This window comes from Gekko japonicus, unplaced genomic scaffold (assembly GCF_001447785.1).
Source record: "Gekko japonicus isolate JY-2015 unplaced genomic scaffold, Gekko_japonicus_V1.1 scaffold7723, whole genome shotgun sequence".
Taxonomy (NCBI): Eukaryota; Metazoa; Chordata; class Lepidosauria; order Squamata; family Gekkonidae; genus Gekko; species Gekko japonicus.
The window spans coordinates 1-11,690 of NW_015175608.1; the positions used below are offsets into that span (position 1 = coordinate 1).

The 11,690-nt window shown below is 47.7% G+C and overlaps 1 protein-coding gene and 1 long non-coding RNA gene across 2 annotated transcripts in view; both read left to right on the plus strand.

Moving 5' to 3' along the window:
- Nucleotides 1–1,533: 1,533 nt before the first annotated feature.
- Nucleotides 1,534–3,702, plus strand: LOC107122915. Its single transcript, XR_001482937.1, has 3 exons — nucleotides 1,534–1,564; nucleotides 1,659–1,749; nucleotides 3,663–3,702. It is a non-coding gene; the product is annotated as an uncharacterized LOC107122915 (long non-coding RNA).
- A 2,022-nt stretch (nucleotides 3,703–5,724) lies between these two features.
- The window catches only part of LOC107122914 (signal transducer and activator of transcription 1-like), a 6,926-nt gene continuing 960 nt past the window's right edge, over nucleotides 5,725–11,690 (plus strand). Inside the window, exons 1-3 of the mRNA XM_015426053.1 lie at nucleotides 5,725–5,800; nucleotides 7,730–7,828; nucleotides 8,956–9,091. Coding sequence (XP_015281539.1) covers nucleotides 7,808–7,828; nucleotides 8,956–9,091 — 157 coding nt within the window. The 5' untranslated portion in view covers nucleotides 5,725–5,800; nucleotides 7,730–7,807. The remainder of the gene's footprint in view (nucleotides 5,801–7,729; nucleotides 7,829–8,955; nucleotides 9,092–11,690) is intronic.

The window sequence follows — 11,690 nt, forward strand, 5'->3', positions numbered from 1 at the left end:
TTGTGATAGAATATATTTCAGTCCCAAACCAACATTGAGCAAAGCCATTGGTGAAGGATTGAAGAAGAAGAAGAGATTGGATTTATACCCTGCTCTTCACTTGGAGTCTCAGAGCGGCGTACAAACCCCTTTCCCTTCCCCTCCCCACAACAGACACCCTGTGAGGCGGGTGGGGCTGAGAGGGCTCTGAGAGAAACTGCTCTTTTTCAAGGACAGCTGTGCCAGAGCTTGTGACTGACCCAAAGTCACATCAGCAGGTGCAAGTGGAGGAGTGGGGAATCAAACCCGGTTCCCCCAGATTAGAGTCCACGCACTTAACCACTACACCAAACTGGTTGAACGACATTGGAGATTCTTGATATGCTATTCCTGATTTTGTATACAGAACTTATTGTGGGCTCTTTTCGTAGCAGGAACTCCTTTGCATATTGGACAACACACCTCTAATGTAGCCAGTCCTCCAAGAGTTTACAGTAGCCCCTGCAAGAAGAGCTCTGTAAGCTCTTGGAGGATTGGCTACGTTAGGGGTGTGTCGCCTAATATGCAAAGGAGTTCCTGCTACAAAAAGAGCTCATCTGTTCTATTTTGATAAAGTTCTGCGACAAAACGAGGCTGGCTGGATTTAGCGCGCTCGTAAAAGACTTCTCCTGGGAACCATCTGCATCAGATTATTTTGTGTATTTAGGATTGCTATATATGGACTCTTATTGAATGGCCTTGATATTATGTACATTTATATTCCATTCTGTGAAACGTTATCCATTCCCCCGTTCAGTTTTTTGTTCATGAAGTTCATTCGTTATTGGTGATAGAATTCTATAAGAGAAACTGTCTAGGCAATTTGGGATTGCAATATCTATTCTATTGAACGCCGCATTTTGTACAGTTTCCTTTCATCGCTTTTCTTTGCCAGGCACATTTTTTGGGACTTTGTTTCCCCCTTGTCAGTACTGCCGTTTTCTCTTTGTTTTTCTCCCTGCAGTAGTTTTTCAGCTTAAAAGCTTTTTAGTTTTCTAAAGTTCGCCAAGGGCGAACGATATGGAATTTGCATTTTCCTCCCTAGTCACATTTTCCTCCCAAGTAGCCCATTCTCCCTTCTTCATTTCACCTTCACAAAACCCAGTGAGGTCGGTCAGGTTGGGATAATGCGATTGGCCCAAGTTCACCAAGCAGACTTAGTGACTGTTTGAAGATTTGAATCTCTTCTTTGCCCCTGAGGTTCTGATCCAAATCAGGCCTCCGTAGTGCCTGGGAAATGGGTTCTCAGTAGTTGACGGTCTGACTGGAGACAATGAGAGTCAAATTGGGGAAACCAAGTCCCAGCTTGGCAAACAGATTTTGTGTCCCTCAGATACCACAAATTTCAGACTTTCCATGTTTTTACGCGAAACGTTTCTTCTCAGTTATATAGCCACCTTGGCAAGAAGCGTGTAGTAGGGCCTACAGGTTTGAACGCAACATCCTTTCTTTGTGGTGTTTTCCCCCCGTTGATATTTTGATAAAATAAGAGAATTTCCCTTTTCTTCCTTTGCAGAGACGTGAATGAGAGGAACACAGTAAAAGGGTATGTTTTCTCCCTGTTCGTGCCCAGCAAGGCCTTTTGTTAAATCTCAGACTGTTCTGTTTCCTCACAAACGTCTATCTTTCTGGCTATATAGGTTTAGAAAATTTAACATCTTGGGGACAAATACCAAAGTGATGAATATGGAGGAGTCGAATGGAAGTCTGTCAGCAGAATTCAGACATCTGGTGAGGGCGCTTCTTAAAGAAACTATTTTCAAGGTGTTTTTTTTCTTGATGTTCTTCAGGACAGGAAGGTGATTATACCCCTCAGTCGCAGTACGGGATGTTAAAGTGTTAAAACATAGCAAGACATAGCCAGGGCGGTTGTGCCTGTTGGCCGCTGATGTTCTGCACAACCACTTCCCTCTGACTCACATCCCCCTCATGTGGGCATCCATCCTCTTCGCCTTTGGCCCCCCCCCCCTGCGTTCTGCTGCTGCTGGGGGTGTGTCGCCCTGCTGTGGTTCTTTTTGCCTTCCTGGCCACGGCTACTCCTTTTCCCCTTTCGATACTCGGTCTTTCCTTTCCTTTCTTTCCCCCTATCCTGTCCCTATCTCTCCCTACCTCTATTCTTAGTCCTACCCCGTGACCCTAAGCCTAACCCTAACCCGTGATCCTAAGCCTACCCCGTGACCCTAACCCTAAGCCTGACCCTACCCCTACCCCTCAGTTGCAGTACGGGATGTTAAAACATAGCAAGACAAGCAGAATTTTAACCAGTTGGTTGCATGTTGCTAGACTTGGTATCGTACATTGTGTATTATGTATATTCTAAGGTTGCACTGTTCCAAAAAATTTTCTTACGAATACTGAAAGTGGTACTTTACAGCATGTGGGCACAGGAAGGAAACATGATTATAAATATAATGTGTATCTATAAACAAGGGCTACCCTTAAATGAGAAGTCCACAGTACCAGTGTATATATTTCTGCGCGGCGAATGTTAGTTATGATACTGAAGCATAGCATACCATAGATTTTCTGCCACCATGATGGTCAAAGGGCCCCCTACCGCAAGAGGGGTCCCTATTAACAGTAGGAAGTGAGGGGGTGTGGCTCAGTGGTGGAACATCTATTTGGCATGAGGGGAGGTCGCAGGTTCAACCCCCAGCCAGTTTGGTGTAGTGGTTAAGTGCGCGGACTCTAATCTGGGAGAACCGGGTTTGATTCCCCACACCTCCACTTGCACATGGCTGGATGACCTTGGGCAAGCCATAGTTCTCTCAGAGCTGTTCTTGAAAAAAGAGCAGTTTCTGTCAGAGCTCTCTCAGCCCCACCTACCTCACAGGGGGAGGGGAGGGGAAGGAGTTTGTAAGCTGCTCTGAGACTCCCTTGGATAGTGAAGGGTGGGGTATAAATCCAATCTCCTCTTCTTCATCATATCTAGTTAAAAGGACCAGGCAGGAGGTGATGGGAAAGACCTCTGGCTGGGACCTTGGAGAGCAGCTGCCAGTCTGAGTAGACAATACTGACTTGGATGGACCAAGGGTCTGAGTCACTACAGGGCAGCTTCAAGTGTTCCTGCACAGTCAAGAAATGTGGCATAGTCTCTTTTGGCATTGTTGTGTCGTTCCTCCCGTGTTCCTCTTTTTAAAGGGTTATTCTTCAAATGGCTCTTCAGTCTTTGCCGCGGCTTCCACTGGAAAGGGATCTTTTCCCCTTCCTGCCAAAAGAGACTTAAGTCTCGTCTCAAGGGGCATTCCTCCCCGCAGACTCCTGTCTCCAGGTTTTCCTTCCTACTGTCGAAGTCAAGGAACACTCACAGTAAATCCAGAGCTCTGATTTGTTTCTTGGGTGGTGACCTGGAGCTTTTAGTTAGAAAAGGAGAAATTGGACCAGGATCCGGATCGAAGCACCTGCAGGTTCACGGATGTATCAGCCATCCTTGGTCATTTCTAGTCAGAAAGCAGTATTCGACCTTCCCCTTTTCATTTCCCTATAAAATGGTGGGTTTTGTGATACCAGAATATCCCCTTGGGGTGTTCCTACATTCAGCTACACAAAATGAGAAGGAAATGTGTCGGGATGAAATGTACTTTTTGGATCTGTCCCACACTGGGGAAAACCCGCGTTGAAGATTTTTGTTTCTTTGTTGGCAGCAATTGAAAGAGCAGAAGAATGTCTCCAGAACTAATGAGGTAAGAGGACCCCCATGTCGGTGCCACTTTCCTTAGTTTGGCTGTCTTTTCACTAAGCGATACACCGGGGTCCCCATCTTTTGGGAGGGTGTGGGCACCTTTGGGTGGTGGGCGCAACCACAAAACGGCCTCCGTGGAAGGCAGAGCCAGGCACCCACACCAATGTTCCCTCTAAGCTGTGGAGTCTTATGAGCAAAAAATCTACATTGTGAGCTACTGGCATTAAAGTTGTGAGCAAACTGTTTGGCTACTGCATAAATTAGTTTGCTCTGGAGCCCTCCCTTCCTGAGCTAAGGCAAAAATGCGTGAGCCGGAGGCTCTTCTTCTAAGCTGTGGAGCCTCGTGAGCAAAATTTCTACTTCGTGAGTGACTGGCATTAAAGTTGTGAGTGAGCGATTTGGCCACTGCATAAATTAGTTTGCTCCAGAGCCCTCCCTTCCTGAGCTAAGGCAAAAATGCGTGAGCCGGAGGCTAAAAAACTGTGAGCTAGCTCACACTCACTCAGCTTAGAGGGAACACTGCTCTGGAGCCATCCCTTCCTGAGCTAAGACAAAAATCAGCGAGCTGGAGGCTAAAAAACTGTGAGCCAGCTCGTACTAACTCAGCTTAGAGGGAACACTGACCCACACAGAGAAGGCCCAAGTGCAGGGGATATGAGGAATATTATTTTTTTTTTAATGCCCTGGGAAGGAGGAGTGTGAGAGAGAATAAAACCAACGCTGGGAGAGGGAGGAAAAGTTTTCTTGGTCAACTCTCTCCACCCCGTGCATGATTTTATAAACTTCTGTCATGTCCCCCCTTAGTCACCTCGTTTCTAAACTGAAAAGTCCCATAAGGAAGGCGCTCCAACCCCCTCATCCTCTTGGGTTTTTTCTGTCTCTGCAATGTCCTTTTGGACATAGGGTGGCCAGAACTGTACACAGTATTCCTAATGAGGCCGCACCGCAGGGGCAATATAATATTGGCTGTTTTATTCTCAGTCCCTTTCCTGATAATCCCTAGCACACAGTTTGCCTTTTTCGCTGCCGCAGCACACTGGATTGACGCTTCCATTGAGCTGTCCACGACGACCAGTGTTCCCTCTAAGCTGAGTTAGTGCGAGCCAGCTGACAGTTTTTTAGCCTCCGGCTCATACACTTTTGTCTTAGCCCAGGAAGGAGGGCTCCAGAGCAAACTAATTTAGGCGGTAGCCAAATCGCTCGCTCACAACGTTAATGCCAGTAGCTCACAATGTACAGTTTTTGCTCACAAGACTCCACAGCTTAGAGGGAACATTGACTACGACCCCAAGATCTTTTCCCCCCTCTAGTCTCAGCATGTTCAGACCCCATTAGCCTATACTTGAAGTCAGGATTTTTGTTAAGGAATCCTTAATAGTATCTAGGCCCGTAGCTACAGTGGGGTTTTGGGGGGCTCTGCCCCCTTTCTTAAAGGCATAGCCCCAAAAGAATTTCTCCTGTAAATGCTTTTTTCAATCATGTTAAAACATTTTTTTTAAAGGCGTGCACTCCTTTGAACAGAGGGGGGTGCTGTAGCTGACTGATTTCCACACTGAGCAAGGGGGTTGGAGTAGGTGACCTCTAGGATACCTTCTGACTCTGTGTCAAGGAACTGGTCTCCTTTAAGAGAGTTTTTTTCCTGCCCAAGTGTTAGCTTTCTTGACTATAAGAAGTCATCACCCCCACCAGCCAGCTTGTGATCAGAACTGTTGCTTAGGCTGGCAGAAGTGATTAACTTGCGGCAGCTGAGAACTGTCCTCTCAAGTGGTTGACAGTTTGCGATTTAGAGATCTGTCCTGGTAACAGCTTTCTGTTGGCTAAATGGCTTTTATTTTCACACTGAGAGCTTCAGCCCCACCAGGGAAAAAAAATGCCCCCCAAGCCACAAAATCCTGGCTCGGCCTGATGATATCTGACTCTGGTGAAGTACTGGGCGGGTGGGGTGCTACTTCAGGCTACATGAAATTGTAAATAAAGACTGCTTTCTTTCTCTTCTCCCCCCCCCCCCCCCCCCAGCAGCCTTTAATAGTAACAGAAGAGCTCCATTCTCTCTGTTTTGAAACGACGCTGGAACAGGGCGGGATAATCATCGATCTCGAGGTAAGACGTGGAATCAGAGGTCTGTGTCTGACTTAGGGTTGCCCGGGAGCGACGTGAACTGACCCACCGCAGAATCCTAGCCTCTGTTACAGGGGATAACCAAAAAATGAAGGGTACTTTGGAAAAAATACAGAAGGGGAAATGGCTTATTGGTTTAGGAACCAATTTAACAGTAGAACCCTGTGCCCAGAAAATGAATGGGTGGGGTTGCCAAGTCTGGGTTGGAAAATCTTGGGGGGGGGGGGTCTGGGGAGGGTGGGGTTTGGGGAGAGGAAGGACTTTAGTGGTGTATAATGCCATAGAATCCATCTTCTAAAGCAGCCATTTTCTTTAGGTAAACTAACCTCTGTCGCCTGGAGATCAGTTGTAATCCCAGATATCCAGCCGCCAACTGGAGGATGGCAACCCTAAGAATCACACACACACAGTACCTGGATGAGGGAGAAGCAGAAGTGAAATGGGGGGCGGGGAGGCTTCAAGTGCAAACAGGGAGGAGAGATTTCAAAATATCCCGAGCTACAAGCCACCTTCTGTACAGTGTTAAAAATCAGCAGGTGTTGACAGAGCCAAGGATTCACATCATCAGGAAAACTGGCAACTTTATTGCACACAATGAACCACTTCTAAATTGCACCGTGCCGCCAGGTAACCGTTGGTTGGTTTAATCGGAGATCAGGGGGCCTCCTTCCGTTTAGTAGGGTTCCGTGTCGACCGTTCGTGTCTGCAAAGCTCAAAGCGTCATTTTGCCAAAACATATAAACACAAAGTGCCTCTTAAGAAGCAAAAATGTTGTCTTCTTCTCAGTATAACATGATGCTTGAAATATTTCGTTGCCTGGAGACCAGTGTTAATTCCAAGAGATCTCCAGGCTCCACCCGGAGGCTGGCAACCCTGCCTAATGGTGCGGGATTCCTCCATGCTGAAGCACAGATTGCTTTAGCTGGCTAAGCAGAAGCACCGATGTTCTAAGGCAGAGTTCCTGAAACGTTTTTTTAAAATAAAAAGAGTCTCATTAAAGTAATGGTCATAAGTAGGGTTGCCAGGTCTTCCCTGGCTGGCGGGGGCGGGGGGTGGGGTGTCGTTATCTCACAGGGCACATTGTGGGCAGGGCCTCTATCAGTGGAGGAAAAACTGTAGAGATTTTTCTCGAACGATAGTGTCACCCCCGCACCTCCGAGGGACGTCATCGCGCCAGGCACGTTGGTGAGAACGTGGCGCTTTGGGGGTGGGGTTCCCCCCACTGGCTGGATCCGGCCCTGCGAATTGGGGGCCCTGAAAGTGGGCAAACCCCCGCCCCCAGTGGGGGTATGACAAGCCTAGTAATTAGTTTGGTGTAGTGGTTAAGTGTGTGGATTCTAATTTGGGAGAACCGGGTTTGATTCCCCACTCCTCCACTCATGCCTGGCTGGATGACCTTGGGTCAGTCACAAGCTCTGGCACAGCTGTCCTTGAAAAAGAGCCGTTTCTGTCAGAGTTCTCTCAGCCCCACCCACCTCACAGGGTGTCTGTTGTGGGGAGGGGAAGGGAAAGGAGATTGTAAGCCACTCTGAGACACCTTTGGGTAGTGAAGGGCGGGGCATAAATCCAATCTCTTCTTCTTTTACCTCACTGAGTGTCTGTTGTGGGGAGGGGAGGGGAAGGGGTATAAATCCAATCTCTTCTTCTTCTTCTTTTACCTCACAGGGTGTCTGTTGTGGGGAGGGGAAGGGAAAGGAGAGTAAGCCGCTCGGAGACACCTTTGGGTAGTGAAGGGCGGGGCATAAATCCAATCTCTTCTTCTCTTCTGATTGGTTCTAATTCAGACCCTAATTTCCTTGCATGGACCATTGCTTTCTGTCAACTTATTTTTGCTCATAGGTTGAATTTTTCTTTAAATTATATTTTATTACAAGCATTTTTCTGTTTTCTCCTGCCATCTTGCCTTTCTAGACCACTTCCCTTCCGATTATTGTGATCTCCAACGTCAGCCAGCTGCCGAGCGGGTGGGCCTCCATTTTGTGGTACAACATGCTTTCAAATGAGCCCAAGGTAATAATGATCGAAATGAACGAGGGGAAGGGGAATGAAAGTTTCTCTTCACGTTTTGTCCAACAAGATATTCCCCCCCCCCCAAAGGCTGATTACCAGAGTTGGTATTCCAATTCCCTTTTTTAAAAAATAAAAGAAAAATTCAGTTGCGGTTGCTGTACAAGATTAAAAACGGAGAAAGTGTGAAAACACGCCAGTGAGACGTCAGTGTTTAAATTAAATTCGTGTCCCACTGATAAAGAAAGATGTGGAGAATGACGGGATAGAAAGCGGAAGGTGTAATTTCTGAATCTGAAAAAAAAATATTGTAAGAAGTTGTATCAACACAAAGACCCAAACACGAGAGATTTCAATGAATGACAAAGGTCCCAATGAGTTAAGAACATAAGGTCACAAGAGAAGCCAGTGCTGGTGGATCAGGCCAATGGCCCATCCAGTCCAACACTCTGTCACACAGTGGCCAAAAATACCAGCTGCCCTCAGGAGGGCCAGCAGTGGGGCCAGGACACGAGAAGCCCCCTCCCACTGTCACCCCCCCAAAGCATCAAGAATACAGAGCATCACTCATCCTGGACTGAGAGTTCCTATCTACCCCTTGTGGCTAATAGCCACCAATGGACCTCTGCTTCATACGTTTATCTAATTTCGTCTTGAAGCTGTCCATGCTTGTAGCCGCCACCACTTCCTGTGGCAGTGAACTCCATGTGTTAATCACTCTCTGGGTGAAGAAGTCTTTCCTTTTATCCTTCCTAACCCGACTGCTCAGCAATTTCACGAGTTCTTGTACTGTGAGAAAAGGAGAAAAGTACCTCTTTCTCAACCTGCTCTATCCCAAGCATCATCTTGTAACATGTAACACGTACACACTCAAGAAGCCCTTAAAGCTTTTTGTGCATGCATCAAAATGCTCTGGTGTTTCCCCCAAGTGACAGTGTTGTGTCTGCTTTGGAGACCACTGCCTTTGGGGTCTCCAGTTTGAAGAGCAGCTTGTTTTGGGTGGGACTGGGACGCGACTTCGAAAAGTTGGGGTCATTAAAAAAAAATGGCGCAAGTGTGGACACTTCTGTCGCTGGATCTGACCCGTTCGACATCCCAACTCTCAATGTTGCTCTTCCTTTCCCTTTTAGAATTTGTCCTTTTTCCTGAACCCCCCCTGCGCAAGGTGGTCCCAGCTTTCGGAAGTGCTGAGCTGGCAGTTTTCATCCATGACGAAAAGGGGGCTGAATGCCGATCAGTTGAACATGCTGGGGGAGAAACTACTCGGTATGTGGCAACATCAGTCTGGTGCGCTGACAGCTCTTAGAGGGCCAGTTCGGCATGGTGGTTCGGCGTGGACTCTAATCTGGGAGAACCGGGTTTGATTCCCCACTCCTCCTCATGCAGCTGCCGGTGTGACCTTGGGTCAGTGACAAGTTCTTTCAGAGCTGTTCTCTCAGGGGTAGTCCTCAAAGGAGCTCTCTCAGCCCCGCCTACCTCACTGGGTGTCTGTTGTGGGGAGGGGAAGGGAAAGGAGGTTGTAAGCCGCTCTGAGAGTCCTTCAGGTAGTGAAGGGTGGGGTATAAATCCAGTCTCTTCTTCTCTTTTCCTGTCCTTTCAAGAAAAACATTCTTGTCTTAACGATGGTTCATTAGACAACTTTCCTTCTCATTGGAGATTGATGTAATATTTGTACTCGGCAAATCGTGTTCTCTAGACTCTGGCGAAACGGTCTGTCTTGGGGGGGCCCTGACGGATTCATTTAAAATTACCTCAGAGTTTGTTCTTCTGAATAACATTTCCTGACTCTGCTCCCTATATGGTGGAGCGGGGGAAGAGTTAGCTGAGGGAGAATACTTTGGGAAGGGGCAGTGCCATGCCTGTCAGGATCGGGCCCGTCAGTATTTGTCTGCCAGTTGCTCAGGCCTTTCCCACACGCACTCTCTCCCTTCCCCCCGTTGTTACCGTTTCGTTAAAAAATACGTTTCTCGTCTTGCATCCAGGCAGCAGCGTATGGAAAACAACAGTAAAACCGCAGTTCTAGCTTGCGGAAATGAAACCATCTCCTCGGAGCTGCTTATAGAAATGCCAGGTGCTGAACTTCCTCCAGAGGGACACTGAGAGATGGGAGAAGGAAGGTTCCATCACGCAGCTCTAGGATTCAGTGGAAAGTCTGTGGTAAAACCATAGAGTTCCAACTGAATCCTAGAGTGGTATGATGTCACTTCCAGATTTGCCCTGGAAATGATGTCATGCTGTTGACGTGGCAATTTCCCCTTGATTACCATAGCAGGCAATCTGGCAACCCTAGCTGCTTAAAATCTACCTTCAACAGTTATGTGGAAAGAAGTTAAAGAACAAAGTTTGAGTCGGGGGGGGGCACCTTTAAGACCAACAAAGTTTTATTCAAGGTAAAAACTTTTGTGTGCAAGCCCAGTTCTTGAGATACAGGAGATAGTTACAGAATCTCTCCAGCTGTATTCCGGGGCGCTTCCTGAATCTCTTCCCCTTCCCACAGTACAAAAGAGCAAGAGTCTAGGGGCACCTTAAAGCAGGCCTATTTTTGGACAGGAACGCACAGGAACAGAGTTCCCGCTTGCTCCTGAGTTGGCCACGCCCAGCAGGAACTCATTAGCATAATAGGCCACACCCAACAGCAGAAACCCATTAGGATTGGCTACATTAGGGATGTGTGGCCTAACATGCAAAGAAGTTCCTGCTACAAAAAAAGCCCAGGGTTTTGAGAACAAAGTAAACAGAATAAGAAGCAAAAGGTGGGTGTGGTTGGATGACCACACTTCTGGTAGCATGTGGGGTGTGGCCTAATATGATAATGAGCTGTGCTGTCAGGGGTGTGGCCTATTATGCTAATGAGCTCCTGCTGGGCTTTTTCTACAAAAAAAGCCCTGCCTTAAAGACTAACACACCTTGTGGCAGGGTATGAGGCTTCGTGAGTCAGGACTCACTTCTTCAGATTTCCCTTCCTGCAAGCATTGCTCACCGCGTGAGAATTTCTCCCAACACCCATCGATCGCTGTCCTGTGAGCTTGGTGCCTAGTCTTGTGGAAGGCTTACTCAGCGCCTGGAAGCACATGCGAGGGATTGGGCCCCTCCGTTGTTCCAAGGTTGCAAATTTATACTCCATTAAGTTGAAAAGTGGGAGGACACACTCTGCAAATGTGCTTTTCTGGGCTCCCCAGAGGAGGAAGGGCAAGGTAGAAGCGTGGTAACCGAGAAGATGTGGGTCATGGTTTGGGGGGGGGGATTTATGGGAAGACGAAAATCCTTGGAGATTGCAGCGCATGTTAAGATTTAGACCACTGGATGTTTGTCTTTGTTAGGTGGCCCACTTCTGGTGGGCTGAGAAACTGGGACCCTTGGGACACAGCTGTCTTCAGAAAAGTCTCAGGGAACAGAACAGTGGGGCTTTTAAACACACCACCGCAGCAAGACAAGAGTTGGGTGTTAGTGATGAACTGCAAAAAGCCAATACATGCAGAGCCGCTCTAGCAGACAGGGAAGCCGTGACCAGATCTCCTGATCCTTATTCTAAATTTTGTTCAAAGTCGCCATGTTCCTACCCAGATGTTGTGTGGGGCTACTATGGGGCTCTTCTTCCATCGATTTCGCCCCCCACCACCACTTAAACCCCACCCCGGCCACGATCCCAATGTAGAGGCAGAGGAAGCTTTTTAACCCAAAAGTAGGGAGATCCTATCAACAGGGAGATCTAGACATAAGAAGAAGAAGAGATTGGATTTATACCCCGCCCTTCACTACCCGAAGGTGTCTCAGAGCGACTTACAAACTCCTTTCCCTTCCCCTCCCCACAACAGACACCCTGTGAGGTAAAAGAAGAAGAGATTGGATTTATACCCCGCCCTTC